Genomic DNA, 24,745 nt, shown 5'->3' on the forward strand with positions numbered 1-24,745 from the left:
AAAATATTGTATTTATTCAGGTAATTCATTAATCTGTCTTTCATAATTGCTTCTATTATTTTTGAGAATGCTGACAGCAGGGAAATGGGCCGGTAATTTTCTATGTCTTCTGCATTACCTTTCATAAGAAAGGTATAACTCTTGTCTGTTTTAACTGCTCTGGAAATATCCCTGATGTGAAGGATTCATTTATTAAATTTGTTAAGGGGCCTTGTGTAATCCCTTTGCATTGTTTCAGTACACACACAGGTACTTCATCTAAGCCTACTGACTTTTTAGTTTTTGAATTGTTGTACTGACTTCATTCTCTGCGTATGGCAGTAACATCATTATATTTAGTGCAACATTATTTACAGGTGTTGTATTTGTTCGGAGGAATTTTTGCTGTAACTTCTGTGCAATACTTGAAAAATGCTCGTTTACATAGTTTGCTAAGTGCTGTGGATCATTTATTACTTTATCCCCCTCCCTTAGCAGTATGTTATTCTGCATTTGTTTGCCTCTCCCCGTTTCCTTTTTTATAACATCCCATACTGCTTTAATTTTATTATCAGCATTATATATTATTTTGTCATTAAATGACTTTTTTGGAGCAATCAGCACCTTTCTATAGATCTTTTTGTATCTATGATAGAAATTTAAGGGTTCTGGATCATTGTGAATCTTTTTCATGGAACTGAGGTGTTTAAGTGTTTGGGAGGACTTCTTAATACCTGCTGTTATCCATCCGTTTTTTTGTGAGACGTTGATACAGACATGCATACTTTTGGAAATGAATTTTCAAAGCTCAATTTAAACAATGTGGAGAAGTTAGAGAATTTCATATTCACATTGGTTTCCTTATACACTTCACCCCAGCTTTGTTTTTCTAATTCTTTTGAAAAATCTTTTGTTTTGATTTCTGAGAGATGTCATTTGTAGGCTCGTAGTTTGGGGAATGATTCGATGCCTGACTTTACTATTGTTACTTGACAGAGATGGTCTGATAGTCCAAGACCTTTTACAGCTACATCACATTTTTCCCTCTCCATATTTCTGGCCACATGGTCAATTACTGACAAAGTCATTGTGGTAACCCTTGTTGCGCTATTGACCAATAGGGACATGCTAAAACTGTGAAGTATGTTTATGAAGGTGCTGCTGGATTCATTTATGATGTTAGTGTTGATGTTAATATCTCCACACAGAATTATGTTGACCTTTGTACTTGAGACTTTATCTAGAATTTCTGTTAACTTATTGAAAAAAGTGTCCACATTACCACTGGGAGATCTATACACATACAAAATGATTAATTTCTTGTTGTGGTGATATCAAGCCATTAATTCAATAGCTGATATTTCAAAGTGTTTCTCTTCACTTACAGTACTGAGGTCATGTCTTGATTTGAACTGTGTTTCTTTTCTGATATAAATGCATGATCCTCCACCCCTTGAAGTAGTTCTGCAGTAAGAGTTTGCCTTTTCATACAATGATAATGCTACATGTTGGATTTCTGCGTCTCTACACCAGTGCTCAGTAATACAAACTACTGTGCAGTTCAAAGACAGGAGCTCAACTTCTAATAGTTGTATTTTATTTTGTATTGATTGCATGTTTTGGTGGAGGATTATTAAGTCTGTGAAATGCCCCATGTTACTTTATCCAATGGCTTGTTTTTCTTTGTGACATCTGGTATATGTGATGTTTGAGGTGTTAAAATCTGTCTTGTGAGTGATTATTTCAGTATTTTTTAAAGTGCTTGAGATACTCTTTAGGTAGGGGAACCTATTGTCTGGGTTTATCCTAAAAAAGACCTATTTTTCCTACCTATGACAACAGGTATTTGACCATGTGTGGCCCGAGATCCACCCCCTATACTTTGATGATTCAGCTGTACCAATCTTCCCTTCCCAGTCCTGTTTAGGTGTAGGCCATGCCTAGTGAAACCCTATCTATTGATAGTCCCGACATACACCAGAGACATATGAGGAAAGTTGGCTGTCCTCAGAGCCATCCCTAACCCCACATTGATTCGCCTCACAGCTCCATCAAGGTGTGGTCGATCATGACGCCAGAACAGCTCAATAAAGTGTACGTTGGCGCCATGAGTCAGGGAAGCTATCTTGTCCAGGTCACCACCTATGTCATATGCACCATCCCTGTCCAGACTGTTTCCTGCCCCACCCACTATCGCTACATGGTCCTCTTTTGTAAAGTCCTTACATAAAGGCCCTAGGCCTACTATCACATGACTTAGCCCTCCATTTGGCTTGAAGATACTGGTGGCCTGGTAGCTGCCCCTAAACTTTCCTGTAACCAAGGGCCTACACCTCGCCCATGGCTACTACGTAGCAGCAGCACTTTCTTCTTCCTAACACTTTGTACATTCCTAGGCTACTTGGCCTCGGCTGAAGTGTGCTGCACATTTCCTGCTCATCGTTCTACCTGAGGCTCTTCTCCACTTAACTCTGGCAGTGGTAGATACCTGTTTTTTGCGCGTTCTCTTTTTTCCTATCCTCCTACCAGCTGCTAGTTCCCAACCACCCTCCTCCCCCCTATCTCCCTTGATCCTTATGAGTTCCTTCCTCCAATTGGGCCTGAAGGGCACAGATTTTTCTTTCCTGTTCCCCAATCAAAATGTTCCTACTGCATACTCTGCAGTTCCAGGAGAAATCTTCTTCTGTTCTCGCAACATTCTTCCCACTGCATCCCTGCCAGTGAAAATATTTCCTACAAGATTGGTAACAAATCCCTCTACTCACTACCCTTTAACAGCTCCCACATTTCTCACTCATGGTCAGTTTTGGAAGAAAAATTAAGTTTAAAGAATGTTTTAAATTTGTTAAGGAGGCGAGATTGGCTGTGTGTAAACAAAAAACGACACAAATGTCTTATGCGCGGTGGTTGTTTTCTGTACCGATTTAGAGATATAACGACAGAAGAATGAACTTGTAATTAATTTGCTTTTAGACAATTTGCGTTTTCAGGCGTGTTTGGTCAGGTTTTTAAACGTTAATAACTCGGAAAATTTAGGCCTAGATCGCGTCTATCTAACTAGTAAACAATACGAAATGTGTTAGTTAAATACAATTTAGAAAAGTTTAATTATACTTTTATTGCGACTGTAGACACTGATGAAACTAGTAGCAGTCTTTTTTAAACGAATTTTTCACTATCAAGAAAACTTGAATAGAATTTTTTGTGATTATTTGATTTCAATTCTCTTTCTCTCAGTGCTTACATCGTTAATAAATCCACCCTTTTGAAGTTCTCTTTTGTACAGCGACTCTGATTGTTTGTCTTCTTTTATATATGGGCAACTTCCTTTAAAATTAACAGTCAACAGGGTTTCTTAAAAGAAATTGTGTCAATTCATTGGCACCTGCATTTGTCATTCTCTTCCGTGAAAGAATTTCAGTTTTTGTAATCAGTAAAGCGTGGTTGGTAGCAATTGCCAACTTACATTTATATTTTATTACAAATAAAACATTGTAAATTGTTAGCAAGTAACCACATTATTCGTTCCACTTCATTACCATTAATCATATAAATGATTCATGGTACATGAAACTAACTTGGTATACTGTTGAGTAATTAATTGGTCGTTTAGTTCTTCCAAGTTAAGTCCAAATTCTATTTAGTTAAGATTTTATCTGATCCATAGGTTCTCATGATTATAAATACATAGTCTGACAGCGTCAAATACTGTCTTGTTTACTTTAAAATTACGTATTATTTTACCCAGGAATACTGCGGTGGTGGGTGAAGGACTAGTGGTTAACTCTTGATATCGTAACAGAAAATAGGGTGTCATTTGAGTGACGCTGTTGACTTCTAGATAATTTTTAAATACAAATTCTTCAGCACTTCTCTTTAGAGTCACATCTGAAACCCGCCTACCTGGGAACACTCAACACTGGCTCACACAGCAACATTACGTAAAGATAACATTTGTCAACAGCAGGTAGCTCTTGGCTCTTGTATATCTTTGTCACATGTTTTGTATTTGTGTCATTCGAAACATCTGTGAGTGTGTTTGAACTGTTTGTGTTGAACAAATGTTTCAAAATTAAAGGATTGCCAAGTTGTCGCAAGTTAAAACCTCTTTCATTAAATTCTGTGAAAAATGTGCACAATTAAATAAGAAATTTGTGACTCGACAGCTAGTTATTATGGCCAATAGATTAAGTAACAACCCATTCGTTGCACTTTTCGGTTCTGTAGAAGCTGCAGAAAGATATATAAGTTTAAGAGAGAGTGGATTGTTGAGGCTGTTAGAGTACCGACCGAGAGCTGAGAGGAAAGTAGTTGCCAACGAAAACGGAGGCGTTTCAAATGATCGACGACTTCAAGTAGAAACAGAGAGACCTGTATTCAATGAAGAAAATAGCCCTCGTGACATGACCAAAGGTATAGAAACATGTATTACGGATTGCTCTTCCCGGATAACAGAGGAACTTAAGAAAACTGGTATTGCAAGATTGACAGAGGAAATTTTTGGCTTTACTGTGAATAAAGTTGTAGATGAAGGAAAAAATCTTATTTTTCTTGAAGATCTTGCGTCAGAAATTGCCCCCAAAAATTGGGTTGATATGGAAGTGTTGGAACAGGCATTATTCCAGAGGCTTTTGTTGGAGGAACCCAGTACATATTTGCTGAATAAAACTGTTAATCGGCTTGAGAGAACTGACAATCACGTGACTGAGAAAGAAGCTATTTCATATTTATTTGAATGTTATAAAAGGCTTTGTAGTCCATTAATTCCAAAGGATGTGAAAGAAGAAGAAATTGAGGAAGTTAAAAACCTGATTTTGAGAAATGCTGCAACGGCTCTTAGGCAACCTGCCCTGTTTGAAGCCCAGGAACTACATCTCCAGATTATTAACCTGTTCAGGGATACAAGTGCTCCACCTGAAGACTTCATTAATTTTTTCAGTGGCATTTCAGAACAATTTGTAAGGGATGAAAGTGAACCTATAAATGCTCTTCTGGAAGCTTTTACACCTACTCTCGATTTTATACAAAATGATGTGGCACAAAGCAATATTATTACCTTTAATCGATGTTATTTACATATTTTACAGACATTTTCTGTGGGTCCTGAGTTAGGTGCAGTACTTTTGTTGCATAGTACCCCAAAAGACACAAGCCGTGGTAGGTTATATGCTGATACTCTGATTGGTAGTATTTTATCATTATCTTGTTTACCAAAAACTCCGAATGGGCCGTATGAATTTTTCCAGGATCCTTTACAATCTCCAGATATAGAAGGAGCAAATATATGGCCAGCATTATCATTCATTTGTGAAAATATGCACAAAATATTCTACAATCTCTTGAAATCGTCAACTCAGTTGAAACATGAGACTTTATCTTGGTTGGCAAACTGTCTGCATTCAAATTCAGCTCGAGGAAAACTATGGACTGCTCACAACTTAGGCCTTGGCGCACCAGCTTGTGTTTCAGATGGCTTCATGCTTAATCTTGGCTGTGTTTTATTGCATTTGTGTCAACCAATTTGTTCAAACCTGAATGATCTAAAAGTAAATCGTATTGACCCTACCTATTGTGCTGTAAAAGTCAAAGATGATGCTGAGGCCCATTACAGAGGTGTGCACATGAAAGGACTTGATTCAGAGACATGCCTTATACCTATTGCAGAAGATGAACAGAGGCCTACTGCAGAAAAATATAGTTTTGTCACAGAATGTTTTTTTATGGCACATCGTGCATTAGATTTGGGATTCAGGGTTGCTCTGGAACGTCTTATGCAATTATATCGTGAAGTAACTCAAATACAAAGAGTTTTTGTGGAAGTACAAGAACAGGGAAGCTTCCAGTCAGAAGTAGCACAGACAATACGACAACGCTTGGAAAGAGAAATGACAAGGCAAGTGCGCTATAAATTCATATTTTTGTGATCCTGTGAAAAGGAATTACATATTTATGTGAAAATTACAGTGTGTTTGTGCAATCTTTTGTAGTTACTTCAGCACTTGTATGTTACACACACTTGGATGAGATCTCAGTACATTTCACTCTTCACCTCGTTTGTTTACACTGCTGCTTTTAAGTTACCATATTTATATAGTTCTCCTGTTTCATTGGATAAAAGCCACTGCACCAACAATTGTGAAGTATTCTACATTTTCTTTCCATTTTGTCTACTGTCCCAATCAAAATAGATATATTTAAATTAAGTACAATTGTAATGTTCGATGTTTTAAGAAAAAATCTCTAAATGTGTCATTAAATGTGAAAATTTCGTAGCAATTCTGATGAAGATTACAGACAAAAGCAGTAAATGATAGGCTTTCAAAGGATATGTGAGAATGAGCTGCATGTCTTTCCACTCACTAGGCCAGTTGCATGTGAACTTTCAAGTCTTGCATGCGATTGTCCTACATACAATTCAAAGTTTAAAAGAGAATTGACTCTTCTGCAAGTGTTATGTTCACACAACTTTTCACGATTAAACCTTTGTTACCCTCTGAGTCCTTGTTATCAGTTTGCCTCTGCCCTCATGCCTTCTCCCAAAGTTATGTTTCAGTTTTGTCATCATAAAATATCGTTACTGGCTTACTCCATGACAAGTGGTCTAAGGGTTCCCACTCTCTCTCTCTCTGATTTGAATCACATTTTGTATATGCAGGCTTGTTAAGCAATCAATAGAAGATGTAAAATTTTTTAGCCTACATATTTAGTGCTTTGCTAGTAGAAGCATCTTAAAGGGTGAAAGAATGTCATTGTGACATTTCAGAATTTTTGGGTCAGTTTGGGGGTAGCATTTCACTGGAGACTAGGTGTACTAGCACCAAATATGGCAAGATGATAGAACAGTTTGCATTGTGAGCAAAATGGCCTTGTCAAGAAGGCAGATCATACGTAAATAACCAAACCTAAGGTAAGAACAATTTAACTACAGTTCAGGTGAAAAATCTCCAATTTTGTGCAGCCTTTTATCGAAATTATGTTCCCACAAAAAACACCTTGAGACAACCAGATTACCAAAAGTACACATTGACAGGTCATTTTCACTTCCTGAATCCAACAGATTTTCAAAGCATCAATATGAAGAGTTACCTGCAGTAATAAAATTCGATTACGGAACTAAAATTTTCCATAGAAGATTACTTTTTCCTTGTGATAGAAGGTAAAAGAAAGGGTCCAAAAATTAGATAATAAACCCCATTTTTCATTCAAGGCATGGTGAATTTATGCTTGCATATGCTATTTCTTTCCAGCAAGTACTTTGATCTAAAATATGTTGTTCCAAGATAGTGATTTGTGTGGGAAAGTTTATTGAATGGTTGTAGACTTCCAGGGTATGAAGAAATTGTGGAAATTTCTTATTATGTAGAGAAAAGAATGCTCTTTCAAATGGTTCTTAATAAAGAATCGATTAGGAATCTCTTTTGAGATACAGAGGTTTAGATGTTACTTATTTTTGCCTCAAAATGTTTTTGCTGAATTGTACCCCATATATAAAAGTAACTAAGAATGAACAAACTTGTAAGATTTATAAATAAGCTGCTAGACAACAAGGTCACAAAACTAGAGCTTCCTAAACAACCTACATGAAGAAATTAAGATTCTTAAACTCTGGAGTAGTTAAGTCATGACAAAATTCATTGATAATGTTGAGTGCCGCTAGGAGCAAAAGTAGAGAATCAAATGGCGTAAAATTACCAAATGTGTAAAATACAAGCTGTTCAATCATCTTGCAACATTTTGTAGGTTTATCACAAGTAATCACTGAAGTCTAAAACTTGTTCAAGAATTCTACAATGTCACTGCAATATTTTGTCACTTTTCAGTTAAAGAGACTCTTACCCTCAAGGTATTCACATTTGTGAGCTAGAAATTTGTGTATTTTTCATTCAGGTCCACAAGTCTTTCCAATACATCAAACAAGTTCTGAGATGGGTTATGTGGTGTAACATTTCTAAAATGAGACCACTTGAATCGCCCTATTGTTATTTGTATGCATTTATTACTTTTAATTTTCTGGCTTGCTTCTTTTTCCACCTTTCTTTTACTTCGCTCTCTCTTTTCTTTCCATCTTCATGGACTGGAAATTATAACCAGGCTCTAAATTTATAATGATGTGTCTTGTGGTCCTTGAGCCAGTTTTTAATGTTTCACTTTATCTTGTTCCCTCTAAAAAATTGCACTTTCAAAGTTATCTTATATTGTGACTGCAGATTAATATTATTTATTTATTTTATTTATTGCAATATGTGTTCTGTAGATCCATTTTTGCATGGTAACATATGGTTGTGGAACGAGTCAAAACATTTAATTCATTATAATATTTGTTTCCATCAAGACAATAAAAAAAGATAATCTAGTTAAAGCAGCAAGATATATTGAATCAGGAATACATAATACACTCCTGGAAATTGAAATAAGAACACCGTGAATTCATTGTCCCAGGAAGGGGAAACTTTATTGACACATTCCTGGGGTCAGATACATCACATGATCACACTGACAGAACCACAGGCACATAGACACAGGCAACAGAGCATGCACAATGTCGGCACTAGTACAGTGTATATCCACCTTTCGCAGCAATGCAGGCTGCTATTCTCCCATGGAGACGATCGTAGAGATGCTGGATGTAGTCCTGTGGAACGGCTTGCCATGCCATTTCCACCTGGCGCCTCAGTTGGACCAGCGTTCGTGCTGGACGTGCAGACCGCGTGAGACGACGCTTCATCCAGTCCCAAACATGCTCAATGGGGGACAGATCCGGAGATCTTGCTGGCCAGGGTAGTTGACTTACACCTTCTAGAGCACGTTGGGTGGCACGGGATACATGCGGACGTGCATTGTCCTGTTGGAACAGCAAGTTCCCTTGCCGGTCTAGGAATGGTAGAAAGATGGGTTTGATGACGGTTTGGATGTACCGTGCACTATTCAGTGTCCCCTCGACGATCACCAGTGGTGTACGGCCAGTGTAGGAGATCGCTCCCCACACCATGATGCCGGGTGTTGGCCCTGTGTGCCTCGGTCGTATGCAGTCCTGATTGTGGCGCTCACCTGCACGGCGCCAAACACGCATACAACCATCATTGGCACCAAGGCAGAAGCGACTCTCATCGCTGAAGACGACACGTCTCCATTCGTCCCTCCATTCACGCCTGTCGCGACACCACTGGAGGCGGGCTGCACGATGTTGGGGCGTGAGCGGAAGACGGCCTAACGGTGTGCGGGACCGTAGCCCAGCTTCATGGAGACGGTTGCGAATGGTCCTCGCCGATACCCCAGGAGCAACAGTGTCCCTAATTTGCTGGGAAGTGGCGGTGCGGTCCCCTACGGCACTGCGTAGGATCCTACGGTCTTGGCGTGCATCCGTGCGTCGCTGCGGTCCGGTCCCAGGTCGACGGGCACGTGCACCTTCCGCCGACCACTGGCGACAACATCGATGTACTGTGGAGACCTCACGCCCCACGTGTTGAGCAATTCGGCGGTACGTCCACCCGGCCTCCCGCATGCCCACTATACGCCCTCGCTCAAAGTCCGTCAACTGCACATACGGTTCACGTCCACGCTGTCGCGGCATGCTACCAGTGTTAAAGACTGCGATGGAGCTCCGTATGCCACGGCAAACTGGCTGACACTGACGGCGGCGGTGCACAAATGCTGCGCAGCTAGCGCCATTCGACGGCCAACACCGCGGTTCCTGGTGTGTCCGCTGTGCCGTGTGTGTGATCATTGCTTGTACAGCCCTCTCGCAGTGTCCGGAGCAAGTATGGTGGGTCTGACACACCGGTGTCAATGTGTTCTTTTTTCCATTTCCAGGAGTGTAATATATGGTAAATACTCGTAGCTGTCTCTGCTATAGAATTCTTTCAGAGAATTGAAAGCTTTTTCAAGCAAGAATTCCTTTAGCTTACTTTGAAATAGTATATTTTTACCTCTTAGACACTTAATATTTCTTGGAAGTGCATTGAAGATTTTTGTGCTTACGTACAGGGTTATTACAAATGATTGAAGCGATTTCACAGCTCTACAATAACTTTATTATTTGAGATATTTTCAAAATGCTTTGCACGCACATACAAAAACTCAAAAAGTTTTCTTAGGCATTCACAAATGTTCGATATGTGCCCCTTTAGTGATTCGGCAGACATCAAGCTGATAATCAAGTTCCTCCCACACTCGGGGCAGCATGTCCCCATCAATGAGTTCGAAAGCATCGTTGATGCGAGCTCGCAGTTCTGGCACGTTTCTTGGTAAAGGAGGTTTAAACACTGAATCTTTCACATAACCCCACAGAAAGAAATCGCATGGGGTTAAGTCTGGAGAGCGTGGAGGCCATGACATGAATTGCTGATCATGATCTCCACCACGACCGATCCATCGGTTTTCCAATCTCCTGTTTAAGAAATGCCAAACATCATGATGGAAGTGCGGTGGAGCGCCATCCTGTTGAAAGATGAAGTCGGCGCTGTCGGTCTCCAGTTGTGGCATGAGCCAATTTTCCAGCATGTCCAGATACACGTGTCCTGTAACGTTTTTTTCGCAGAAGAAAAAGGGGCCGTAAACTTTAAACCGTGAGATTGCACAAAACACGTTAACTTTTGGTGAATTGCGAATTTGCTGCACAAATGCGTGAGGATTCTCTACCGCCCAGATTCACACATTGTGTCTGTTCACTTCACCATTAAGAAAAAATGTCGCTTCATCACTGAAAACAAGCTTCGCACTGAACGCATCCTCTTCCATGAGCTGTTGCAACCTCGCCGAAAATTCAAAGCGTTTGACTTTGTCATCGGGTGTCAGGGCTTGTAACAATTGTAAACGGTAAGGCTTCTGCTTTAGCCTTTTCCGTAAGATTTTCCAAACCGTCGGCTGTAGTACGTTTAGCTCCCTGCTTGCTTTATTCCTCGACTTCCGCGCGCTACGCGTGAAACTTTCCCGCACGCGTTCAACCGTTTCTTCGCTCATCCAGAAGCTTTAAACTGCGCATACCATCGCCAAATGGAGTTAGCAGTTGGTGGATCTTTGTTGAACTTCGTCCTGAAGTGTCGTTGCAATGTTATGACTGACTGATGTGAGTGCATTTCAAGCACGAGATACGCTTTCTCGGCTCATGTCGCCATTTTGTCTGACTGCGCTCTCGAGCGCTCTGGCGGCAGAAACCTGAAGTGCGGCTTCAGCCGAACAAAACTTTGAGTTTTTCTACGTATCTGTAATGTGTCGTGACCATATGTCAATGAATGGAGCTACAGTGAATTTATGAAATCGCTTCAATCATTTGTAATAGCCCTGTATTTTACACCTTTTTGCACCAGAGACAAATTTTTCAGGTCATGGTGTATGTCACATTTCCTTCTTGTGTTATGGTGGTGGTATGTTTCAGTTGTTTCATACTGAGAAGGATTGCGAATGTCATGACTGAAAAGAGATATTGTGAAGTAGTGGTTAGTGTTCCTATTTGCTTAAAAAGGTTGTGACTTCAGGTTAGTGTAGACACTCCACAAGAATTCGGACAACAAACCTTTTTCTGATTTGCAAAAACTTTTTTTGACAGTGGTGAATTCCCTCAGAAGATTATTCCTTAACACATAAGTGACTGGAAGTAGCCAGAGTATTTTGAGACATTGACGTCTCCAATTTGGTAATTAACCAGATGGCAAATGTTGCTGAACTAAGTCTTTTCAGAGTTTGCTGGATGCAGTGTTCCCCATTAAGCCTGTTATCTATAAGTACGCCCAAGAATTTCAAATGATCTACCCTCTGTATCTGCTGGCTCTCATGTAGAATGTTTATTCCTGTGGGCTTTTGTGTCCAGAATCTAAATGAATGTAAGCGGTTTTGCTGAGGTTTATTTATAGAGAATTTACTGTGAACCATTAAGGGCATCCACAAGTAATTGTTTGGCATTTAATTCCTAGCTCCGTGGATGTCTTGTTGTCTATCACAATACTTGTGTCATATGCAAACATAAAGTTGCTTGCTTTGTTTGAGGACAAAGGTTGTTGTTGTTGTTGTTGTTGTTGTGGTCTTCAGTCCTGAGACTGGTTTGATGCAGCTCTCCATGCTACTCTATCCTGTGCAAGCTTCTTCATCTCCCAGTACTTACTGCAACCTACATCCTTCTGAATCTGCTTAGTGTATTCATCTCTTGGTCTCCCTCTATGATTTTTACCCTCCATGCTGCCCTCCAATGCTAAATTTGTGATCCCTTGATGTCCTACCAACCGGTCCCTTCTTCTTGTCAAGCTGCACCACAAACTCCTCTTCTCCCCAATTCTATTCAATACCTCCTAATTAGTTATGTGATCTATCCATCTAATCTTCAGCATTCTTCTGTAGCATCACATTTCGAAAGCTTCTATTCTCTTCTTGTCCAAGCTATTTATTGTCCATGTTTCACTTCTGTACATGGCTACACTCCATACAAATACTTTCAGAAAAGACTTCCTGATACTTAAATCTGTACTCGATGTTAACAAATTTCTCTTCTTCAGACACTCTTTCCTTGCCATTGCCAGTCTACATTTTATATCCTCTCTACTTCGACCATCATCAGTTATTTTGCTCCCCAAATAGCAAAACTCCTTTACTACTTTAAGTGTCTCATTTCCTAATCTAATTCCCTCAGCATCACCTGACTTAATTTGGCTAGATTCCATTATCCTCATTCTGCTTTTGTTGATGTTCATCGTATATCCTCCTTTCAAGACACTGTCCATTCCGTTCAACTGCTCTTCCAGGTCCTTTGCTGTCTCTGACAGAATTACAATGTCATCGGCGAACCTCAAAGTTTTTATTTCTTCTCCATGGATTTTAATACCTACTCCAAATTTTTCTTTTGTTTCCTTTACTGGTTGCTAAATATACAGATTGAATAACATCGGGGATAGGCTACAACCCTGTCTCACTCCCTTCCCAACCACTGCTTCCCTTTCATGCCCCTCGACTCTTATAACTGCCATCTGGTTTCTGTACAAATTGTAAATAGCCTTTCGCTCCCTGTATTTTACCCCAGCCACCTTCAGAATTTGAAAGAGAGTATTCCAATCAACATTGTCAAAAGCTTTCTCTAAGTCTACAAATGCTAGAAACGTAGGTTTCCCTTTCCTTAATCTTTCTTCTAAGATAAGTCGTAAGGTCAGTATTGCCTCACCTGTTCCAACATTTCTACGGAATCCAAACTGATCTTCCCCGAGGTCCGCTTCTACCAGTTTTTCCATTCGTCTGTAAAGAATTCGCGTTAGTATTTTGCAGCTGTGACTTATTAAACTGATAGTTCGGTAATTTTCACATCTGTCAATACCTGCTTTCTTTGGGATTGGAATTATTATATTCTTCTTGAAGTCTGAGGGTATTTCGCCCGTATCATACATCTTGCTCACCAGATGGTAGAGTTTTGTCAGGGCTGGCTCTCCCAAAGCTATCAGTAGTTATAATGGAATGTTGTCTACCCCCGGGCCCTTGTTTCGACTCAGTTCTTTCAGTGCTCTGTCAAACTCTTCACGCAGTATGGTATCTCCCATTTCGTCTTCAACTACATCCTGTTCCATTTCCATTTTCCTCAAGTACATCGCCTTTGTATAGACCCTCTATATACTCCTTCCGCCTTTCTGCTTTCCCTTCTTTGCTTAGAACTGGGTTTCCATCTGAGCTCTTGATATTCATACAAGTGGTTCTCTTTTCTCCAAATGTCTCTTGAATTTTCCTGTAGGCAGTACCTATCTTACCCCTTGTGAGATAAGCCTCTACATCCTTACATTTGTCCTCTAGCCATCCCTGCTCAGACATTTTGCACTTCCTGTCGATCTCATTTTTGAGACGTCTATATTCCTTTTTGCCTACTTCATTTACTGCATTTTTATATTTTCTCCTTTCATCAATTAAGTTCAATATTTTTTCTGTTATCCAAGGATTTCTACTATCCCTTGTCTTTTTACCTGCTTGATCCTCTGCTGCCTTCACTACTTCATCCCTCAGAGCTACTCATTCTTCTTCTACTGTATAGTATTTCTTTCCCCCATTCGTGTCAGTTGTTCCCTTATGCTCTCCCTGAAACTCTGTACAACCTCTGGTTCTTTCAGTTTATCCATATCCCATCTCCTTAAATTCCCACCTTTGCGCAGTTTCTTCAGTTTTAATCTACAGTTCATAACCAATAGATTGTGGTCAGAGTCCACATCTGCCCCTGGAAATGTCTAGCAATTTTAAACCTGGTTCCTAAATCTCTGTCTTACCATTATATAATCTATCTGATACCTTTTAGTATCTCCAGGATTCTTCCAGGTATACAACCTTCTTTTATGATTCTTGAACCAAGTGTTAGCTATGATTAAGTTATGCTCTGTGCAGAATTCTACCAGATGGCTTCCTTTTTCATTTCTTACCCCCAATCCATATTCACCTACTATGTTTCCTTCTCCCCCTTTTCCTACTCTCTAATTCCAGTCACCCATGACTATTAAATTTTCATCTCCCTTCCATACCCGAATAATTTCTTTTATCTCATCATACATTTCGTCAATTTTTTCAACATCTGCAGAGGTAGTTGGCATATAAACTTGTACTACTGTTGTAGGTGTGGGCTTTGTGTCTATCAAGGCCATTTTGGTTAGTGTTACAAGGTCAGATCAGTCAATTATCCAGACTTTTGCCCCTGCAACTACTGAAAAGTCTGCTGCCCCTCTTCAGGAACCACACGTTTGTCTGGCCTCTCAACAGATACCCCTCCGTTGTGGTTGCACCTACGGTACGGCCATCTGTATCACTGAGGCATGCAAGCCTCCCCACCAACTCCGAGGTCCATGGTTCATGGGGGGAGGACAAAGGTAGTTCATTAATATGTATGAGAAATAGCAGGGGACCAAGGGAAGAACCTTGTGGAACCGCATAATTTACCGTTCCTCAGTCGGACTCTACTGCTTCTACCTGTGTATTATTATAGTCTAACACTATTTTCTGTTGTCTGCTTTGTAAATAGGATTTGAGCCAGTTGCCCATTTATCCTCAGAGTCCATAGTGGCACACTTTCTCTATAAGTATTCTGTGATCTGACACAGTAGAAGCCCTTAGACAGATCGCAAAATAAGCTCACACGCAGTGTCTTCTTGGCAAGGCATTCCAAAACGATACTGTAAATGAAACTATAGCTTCAGTTGTGGAGAGGCCTTCGCTGAATCCAACATGGTTTTTACTAATTATTGCAAGGTTTGCTGGGTATATATTAATTTTTCAAGGACTTTAGAAAATGTAGTCAAAAGAGAGATAGGACGATAGTTTGTAACATCTGAGATGTCTCCTTTTTTGTAGAGGGGCTTTACAATAGCACACTTCATCCCATCAGGGAAGGTACCTTGTTTCAGAGAGCCATTGAATATATGAGCTAGGACTTCACTGAACTGATTGCAGCAGGTTTTTAGCAGTTGGCTGGAGATGTCGTCGACACTAATGGTTTTTCTTACTTCCTTTGCTGTTATAGGGGCTGTACCTATCTGCTCTGGGGAGTTCGGAAAATGGCCTTTCAGTATTTTTAAGGTATCTTCTAAGGAGCATTTGTGTCCTGTTTGCTCAGCAACACTTAAAAAGTGCTCATTAAATTTTTTTGCCACAATCTCTTGATTTTGTACTTGTCTACTTTCATTACTGAGAACAATGTTTTGGGACCTGGGGCAATTTCCACCAGTCTCACTCCTTGTCGCTTCCCATACTGTTTTGATTTTGTTACTAGATTTATTAATTTTGAGCATAGATACAAACTTTTTGACTTCTGAATAACTTTACTTAGTATTTTACAGTATTTTTTTTATAGTAATTCAGCTGGTTGTGGTTGTTTGAATTTTTTGTGTTGATGTACAGTTCTCGTTTCCTTTTGTATGAAATCTTAATACCGGTGGTAATCCAGCCCCCCCCCCCTTTTTTTTTTAAAGGTAGGCCTACTTTCAAATATTGGTGCCGGTGCCACTTCATTGCTGAATAGATTGTATTTTTATATTTTTAATTGACATTTTCTAAATTATACGCAGATCTCCAGTCTATGGATTGGAGATGTGATTTAAAAGTCTGAATAGTTTCATCATTAATTGTCCTTGCTATTTTCCAATTGGGGACACTGTCATTCTCATAGATACTTGCACTTTTAGCAGTCTTTTAGTCGGCAGTTTTGTTGTATCAGGTGTCAGAGTCATGTGTTTTCTGTCTAGTAGTGTGTGTGTGTGTGGGGGGGGGGGGGGCATATGTGCCATCTAGGGGACTACTGAAAGTTGTGGTTCTGTCTGTGTGTTCTGACCTGTCATATCTTCAGGATGGCGGGCATCCCTGTTTCAACTGTATATTATGGTGACCATGACACCGCTCATTACATCTGAAAAGAAACATAAATAACACATACAATATTTAATTCCAGCAATAAAATAATCGCAGGAAGTAGTGGGTGTTAGATGGGGACAAATTAAATATGTGACAATCAGTATAATGACACATTCAAGACAAATATTAATCAAAAAGTCAAGCACAAAAAATTCTCAACTTTCAGCACAGCTATAAAATGCAGAAATGAAAACCACTTGTATAGTAAATTTCAGTTCACCTATATAGCTCAGACGAATTGCCACACAACTCAAAAACCCAGTATCACAAATTTCACTAGAACTATGTAGCTCAAATGAAGCCCTCAATGCAAGAAACCCATAAACAGCTTGAAAACCCAGTACTGCAAATTTCACTTGATTGCCAACACACTCAAACTGTCAAAGCCGTTATACAAACCTCCACTTGCTCAATTTATCTAAAACTAAGTCTCACTTACATAACTGATATTAAAAAGTAACTGGACCAGCAATGGTAAACCAATATCGACGATACCTACTAACCACAATCTGACACAGTTACAAAAGACTAACAAGAAAACCCCCGAAATTCATTGAACCTTTGCATCATCATCATCATCATCATCATCATCATCAATTTCAGTACATATCTTAACTCAATGTAACAAGACATGACTTACTTTGAGATTACTCTGTTATATCTCTTGCTGACAAAAAAGAAAAACATTATTAAATTTCCGACTATAAGAAGCACACAGCAGTAATAACGCCTAACACAAACACAAAGCCACCACCCACAATACACAAAATCAAAGTAACTAACTAGCAAACCCATATAAATTCTTCCATTGACAACCTCTGACCTGTACGTTGTATCTCAATGGACATCCATTTATGTTTGGCCTGATGAAACAAACAATGGAAAATACAGTATAGAATAATGTCAATATTATGAAATGGGTAGATTGCTACACAGCTTATAAAGGAGGCATTGAGTCACAGACAGGCACAACAAAAAGACTGCTATACATGTGAGCTTTCGGCTAAAAGGCCTTCATTTTCTACATTAGAAGAAGACCTTTTGGCCAAAAGCTCATGTGTATAACAGTCTTTTTGTTGTGCCAATCTGCAATTCAACTTCTCTGTATGAAGAGTAGCAGTCTATCCTTTTCATGGTACCGTCATTACCGTAATAAAAGTCAGTCCATAAACAGCAGTCTGGCTAGGTTTCATCCATACATTCTGTGGGTTTATGAATCTGTTTGGTATTCATTTCTTTGTTAAAGAATGGTAGAATTTTTTTTACTGTGCATTTTTCTCATAGCTCCTATATTTGTTACAGTGCGTTACTAAAACTTGTACTCAATTTCTGAAATTTCAGTGGTATTTTACTAAGGACTGCAAATGTTGAAGAATCTGTCTTTTTGTTTTGTATATCATAGTTGCATTGGTTATTTACATGTTCCATGGATCATTTTCACAATAGATTTTACATTCACATCGGAAATTAATTTGTACGTTTTATTACAATCTGAACATTTCTAAGTTTTTTCCATTAAAAGGAAAAAAAAAAAAACATTGCAGACGTGAGTTTGTAACTCCTACACATCACCTTTTACATAATGTGGTAATACAGAATAGAAAGAGTTGTCAAGGAGAAACTTTCTCAGTTTGTTATCAGATTTTACTTTTCTGTGTGTAAGACATTTTATATAACTGGGAAAATGGTCAAACATTTTTGTTGCAGCATTGTGTATCCCTTTTGTGCTAAAGACAACTTTAATGTGGAGTAAAGAAAGTTGTTCTTCCTTCTGGTACTGTAATTATCTACCTCATTGTTCCTTTTGAAATGTAGTGGATTATTTGCAACAAACTTCATGAGGGAATAAATATACTATGAAGCAATAGTTAGAATGCCCAACTCCTTTAACAGATGTCTACAAGATGATAGTGAGTGCCACATATTACTCTTACATCACGTTTTTGTACAATGAAGACTTTCTTAAAGCCGAGTTACTCCAGAACGTTATTCTGTATGACATTATTGACTGAAAATATGTCAACTTACTGATTTGCTTCTCCGCAAGATTTACAATGATTGTAAGTGCATATGTGGCTGAACTAAGTTGTTTTAAGAGTTTCAAAATGTGTTTTTTTTTTCCAATTTAAATTCTAATCAATATGGGTCCCTAAGAATTCTGAAGTTTCCACACTGTTTACTAATTCCTTGCCATATGTTACACTTATCATTGGTGTAGTACCTCTAGTTGTGCGGGAATGAATATGTTGTGTCTTTTTAAAACTGAGTGTGAGACCATTCACAGAAAACAAACCAATGATACTTTTAAGAACTTTGTTTACCATTTCTCTGGTTTCTGTACATACACTTGGATTGGTTGCAATACTAGTGTCATATGCAAAAACAACTAATTCTGCTTGTTATGTACTAGACGGAAGTTCATTAACAAATATGTGGAACAGTAGAGGACCTAATACTGAACCTTGGGGAATCCCATATGTGATTTCTCCCCAGTCAGAATTATGTCCCTGTACTATATTGCTTGAATTACTGAGTACAACTTACTGCATTCTTTTGGATGGCTATACCATCAATTCCATAAAAGTAAATTGATCTAGGAGAATACTGTGATTCACATAGCCAAATGCCTTAGAGAGTTCGTAGAAAATACCAAGTGGCACTATTTTATTATTTAACACTTGTAGAATTTAGTGAGTGAATGTGTAAATGGCATTATCAGGAGAACAACCCTTCAGAAACCCAAACTGTGGTTTGCTAAGAATACTATTGTTGCTAAGGTGACATACTATTCCAGAATGCATCACCTTCTTAAAAATGTTGGAAAATGATGTCAGCAGCCGGCCGGGGTGGCCGAGCGGTTCTATGCGCTACAGTCTGAAACCGCTCGACCGCTACAGTCGCAGGTTCAAATCCTGCCTCATGGATGTGTGTGATGTCCTTAGGTTATTTAGGTTTAAGTAGTTCTAAGTTCTAGGGGACTGATGACCTCAGAAGTTAAGTCCCAGCAGTGAAACAGGTTGGTAGTTGTTGACATCTCTCTTATCACCTTTCTTAGAGAGGAATTTAACAATGGCATATTTCAGTTTGTCTGGAAAAATGCCTTGAGCTAGTGATGCATTACATATCTCAGATAAGACTGGGCTTATTATATGGGAACAAATTTTTGGTACTCTATTGGAAACACCCTCAGAACCAGATAAACTTTTATTTTTGAGAGAATGTGTAGTTTTCTTAATTTTAGAAGGCGAAGTTGATGACACACTCATATGATTGAATTTCGTGACAAGTACATTTTCAACATATTGCTGTGATTTTGCTCTTGAACTATTTTCCCTATGCTTTGTACTATATTTAATAAATGGTTACTAAATACATTTGTTACCTGTGACTCATTATTTATAGTCCTTCCATTCAATTTAATAGTGATGATATCTTGTTGTGTGGCTGGTCATCCTACACTCCTGGAAATTGAAATAAGAACACCGTGAATTCATTGTCCCAGGAAGGGGAAACTTTATTGACACACTCCTGGGGTCAGATACATCACATGATCACACTGACAGAACCACAGGCACATAGACACAGGCAACAGAGCATGCACAATGTCGGCACTAGTACAGTGTATATCCACCTTTCGCAGCAATGCAGGCTGCTATTCTCCCATGGAGACGATCGTAGAGATGCTGGATGTAGTCCTGTGGAACGGCTTGCCATGCCATTTCCACCTGGCGCCTCAGTTGGACCAGCGTTCGTGCTGGACGTGCAGACCGCGTGAGACGACGCTTCATCCAGTCCCAAACATGCTCAATGGGGGACAGATCCGGAGATCTTGCTGGCCAGGGTAGTTGACTTACACCTTCTAGAGCACGTTGGGTGGCACGGGATACATGCGGACGTGCATTGTCCTGTTGGAACAGCAAGTTCCCTTGCCGGTCTAGGAATGGTAGAACGATGGGTTCGATGACGGTTTGGATGTACCGTGCACTATTCAGTGTCCCCTCGACGATCACCAGTGGTGTACGGCCAGTGTAGGAGATCACTCCCCACACCATGATGCCGGGTGTTGGCCCTGTGTGCCTCGGTCGTATGCAGTCCTGATTGTGGCGCTCACCTGCACGGCGCCAAACACGCATACGACCATCATTGGCACCAAGGCAGAAGCGACTCTCATCGCTGAAGACGACACGTCTCCATTCGTCCCTCCATTCACGCCTGTCGCGACACCACTGGAGGCGGGCTGCACGATGTTGGGGCGTGAGCGGAAGACGGCCTAACGGTGTGCGGGACCGTAGCCCAGCTTCATGGAGACGGTTGCGAATGGTCCTCGCCGCTACCCCAGGAGCAACAGTGTCCCTAATTTGCTGGGAAGTGGTGGTGCGGTCCCCTAAGGCACTGCGTCGGTCCCCTACGGCACTGCGTAGGATCCTACGGTCTTGGCGTGCATCCGTGCGTTGCTGCGGTCCGGTCCCAGGTCGACGGGCACGTGCACCTTCCGCCGACCACTGGCGACAACATCGATGTACTGTGGAGACCTCACGCCCCACGTGTTGAGCAATTCGGCGGTACGTCCACCCGGCCTCCCGCATGCCCACTATACACCCTCGCTCAAAGTCCGTCAACTGCACATACGGTTCACGTCCACGCTGTCGCGGCATGCTACCAGTGTTAAAGACTGCGATGGAGCTCCGTATGCCACGGCAAACTGGCTGACACTGACGGTGGCGGTGCACAAATGCTGCGCAGCTAGCGCCATTCGACGGCCAACACCGCGGTTCCTGGTGTGTCCGCTGTGCCGTGCGTGTGATCATTGCTTGTACAGCCCTCTCGCAGTGTCCGGAGCAAGTATGGTGGGTCTGACACACCGCTGTCAATGTGTTCTTTTTTCCATTTCCAGGAGTGTATCTCTCGTTTCACTACATGCCATATAGCCTTAAGTGTTGTCGGAAGTACTGATATTATGTGCACTTTCCTTGGTTTTTGAATAACAGTTCTTACTAATTTTGAGTAGTTTTTGTACTGTGCAACTACTTCACGATCCCTACTTATTCTCACCAAAGATACATTTCCTTTTCATCTCACAAGATACTTTAATCCCTTTAGTGATCCACAGTTTTTTACATGACTGTTTAGTGTCCTTTCTGATTACCTTACGCGGAAAGCTGTTTTTAAATAATGATATGAATTTGTCATGGAATATATTAAAATTTACGTTAGCATTTGGTTCATTGTAAATTACATCACAAGTTATCTCCTGTAAACTGTTCGTAGAAACATTTGTCTTGGGATCATTATTTATTCTCACTGATTTGCATAGAGGAGTCATACACAAGTGGGACACTACATTGAAAGGGTCAAATGAACCTACCAATACCAGATGTCTGTTCCACGTCATGATGTAGTGGTGATATGGCATGTGGCATCATCCATGCACAAACAGAAAGACAGGAGAACACTGACAGTATTTCTTTTGTGTCTGCATTAGCTTTGCTTTATGAGTTGTAGTTACAGATTGACTTGTTGCGTAGTATGGGGTCTAGGTGAGGTTGTTGAAGCAGTTTTGATCTTGGAAGGATATTCCCACTTGTATTTATTCTTGGGAAGCTGTGTGTTCTACAACTCATTGCAGATATCATGAAATGTATTCAGAAATTGTGAATGTGATACTACAACTACTATACAATTTACTGGATGCATAAGAAAAATTGTGGTGGACTGGGACTCAAACCCAGATTTCCTTTTTGTCGCAAGCAGTTGCCTTAACCACTTCGGCATCTGAGTGCACTTCCAGGACCGACCCAAAAGGAGTCCTCGTATTTGCATCTTGTAATGCTTGCACAATCATGTGATTCCTGCAAGGGAAGAGACTTAATTATGCTTCTCATCAGGTTGCCTTGGCTTTGGCACGAAATACATTAGTGCAGTATCTGTATTTGACAGTGTGTCTATAGTATAGTGCAACGTGCATTCAGACATGCATGCATACGTGACAAAAAAATTCATATTTGTCGCAGGATCCTTTATCATCACAAACAGTTGGTTTCCCAATTTTGCCTTTATCATTATAAATCACAGTGAAATGCACTAAACACAGTTCAAACAATTGAGAAAGCAAAAACCTATTATTCGAACTGCCAAAGATCTAACTTGCAAAGCTGATTGAGAAGACTCGCATTGCATGACATCATCTGTCAGCACTGAGACACATGTGCAAAAGCAGCTACTGCATGAGTAAGCTCTGTTGAGCTTTGTGTCATGTTCGAATATTGCTCCATCTTTGGTGTGTAAGCACATGAGTAATGGTGATACTACGTATGTGCTCTCTGTGAGAATGTCAGCTCGTGGAGCTAAAATTCAGGTGCCAAATTAATAAAATTAATTGTTGCGAGGTGTGTCACTAGTCATAGAATGTTTTCTTTCTGAAGATATTAAAGAAATCATTGGGTACCATGCCTTATCCAGTTGAGAGCTCCCGTCATGGTTAATCAGATCTTCCACTACACGTATTTCCACTGACTCTTTAACAATTGAATACCAGAAAGACTACAGTGCTCAGTTATGGCTGACTTACTCAGTTGCGAAAGGTGAGTGTGACAATCCTATTCAATGCGTGTTTCGTGCACTGTAAATTTTGTCTGACCACTGTAGGTTTTGTCACAGTGGCAAAGTGTTCTGTAGAGTCCAGCCCTTCACAATCCCAGATCATCCTTTGCTGAACCAAGAAGAGCACAAGTCTTTGTAGGTAGGTGGAAGATTACTTTGAAATACTGCCTAATTTAGATGAAATATTGCTGGCGTGTGGGGGAGTTGCTCTGGATTCCTCTTGACTTTGTGGATGGTCGATTTTCTTCCTCCTTAAAGCTATGCTGATCTGATGTGGAGAATACTTATTATCTTTGAACAGAGATTTTAAATGCCCCAGCTCCTTTGTATGGCTGTCTCCAACAGATACATGTGCCTGGTGCACCAACATTCGAATTACGCCCATAGTTTGTGATGGCTGATGGCAACTAGACATGTGCAAATACAGGTATGTATGTGTGGGATTACCGTACATGCAATGCTCCAATGACCCATCCATTTGTCGACTGACCAAGACATCCAAAAATAGCCAAAAGTTGCCTTGCTCCCCTTCCATCATAAATTTGATATTCTTGTAGATGGAACTCAGGTGCTGCAGAAAGCGTGACAGTTCTTCTTCACTGTGGGGCGAAACTACAAAAGTATCATATGCATATCACCAGAAAACTTTTGTTTAATTTCTTCCAAATTGAGTGCCCTCTCCTCAAAGTCTTTCATAAAAAAGTTTGCTACCAGAGGGAAGAAAATGTTTGACGGAGGATCTGATGAGTCGTGATGGCAGCTTTTGGATGAATAAGTTATGGGAACAGGTGATTTCTTTAATATATCCAGAAAGAAAGCATTTTATGACTAAAGACACATCTAATGACAGTTAATGTTATTGATCTGACACCTGAACTTTAACTCTGCTAGTGACAGATTTTATGTATGACACAAATTTCTGCGGGTTTTGTGAGAAGTCTTTTGATAAAATTCTGCTATGCCGAAGACTTCATGCATTGTCCTTCTGACAGCCAAACATTTTACATTTAGGAGCAGTCTCTTTGCAGCCCTATCTTTTATTTTACATATGTTGTGCGTCAGTCTGTTTCTGTACAGAGACTATATACCAGGGAGGGTCCTTCCCATAATTAACTACTTTGTTGTGTACATTTCTGTCCAGTGCTTTGACAACTTAAACAACAATTCCTGTACGTGCTTGTGCCCAAAGATAAAGCTTAGAAGTTCTTTTTTGAGATATGCTATTTCTACATCTTTATTTGCTTTCCTGAACATGTAAATCTATTTGTTTTAGTTGATCTTTGTAATCACTGCCACTACAACAGCTTCATGGTCATTGACATCATTTCAATGTAAGCATGCTTAAAGAGGTCAGTTCTATTTTTTAAAAATTAACAGTCGAGATCGCAATAACATTTCATTTTTAACCAGTTTTGGCTTATCTACAAGCCATCTTCAGTTGTGTTTTTTTTGTCCCCTGGTGCTGGCAGCATGTATGATCATGATATCACGAAAAATTAGAGGAACTGCCAGCACTAGCTACAGCCTCCCCCCCCCCCCCCCCCCGCCCCTCCAAAAAACTCACAAGATGACTTGTAGATAAGACGAAACTGGTTAATAAGGAAATGTTATTGTGATCTCAGCTGTTCATATTTTAAATATAGCATCAGGTCACTGATCTCCGTGGACTATGTTTTGGACTATGTTATGGAGTTCCATTATTTGCCCATAGATCTAATAAATGTTCTTCATGGGTCAGATTCCCAAATATTTGTTCTAGCTAGTCTTCAGAGAAGTTAGTTAGTATTTTTCACACCATTTATATAATTTTAAT

General features: G+C 40.0%; 1 protein-coding gene across 1 annotated transcript in view; it reads left to right on the forward strand.

Annotated features, from left to right (window-relative positions):
• Positions 1–3,987: 3,987 nt before the first annotated feature.
• The window catches only part of LOC126191735 (ubiquitin conjugation factor E4 A), a 116,008-nt gene continuing 95,250 nt past the window's right edge, over positions 3,988–24,745 (forward strand). Inside the window, exon 1 of the mRNA XM_049932548.1 lies at positions 3,988–5,872. Within this exon, the coding sequence (XP_049788505.1) occupies positions 4,155–5,872 (1,718 nt within the window). The 5' untranslated portion in view covers positions 3,988–4,154. The remainder of the gene's footprint in view (positions 5,873–24,745) is intronic.

The sequence above is a fragment of the Schistocerca nitens genome, chromosome 1 (assembly GCF_023898315.1).
Source record: "Schistocerca nitens isolate TAMUIC-IGC-003100 chromosome 1, iqSchNite1.1, whole genome shotgun sequence".
Taxonomy (NCBI): Eukaryota; Metazoa; Arthropoda; class Insecta; order Orthoptera; family Acrididae; genus Schistocerca; species Schistocerca nitens.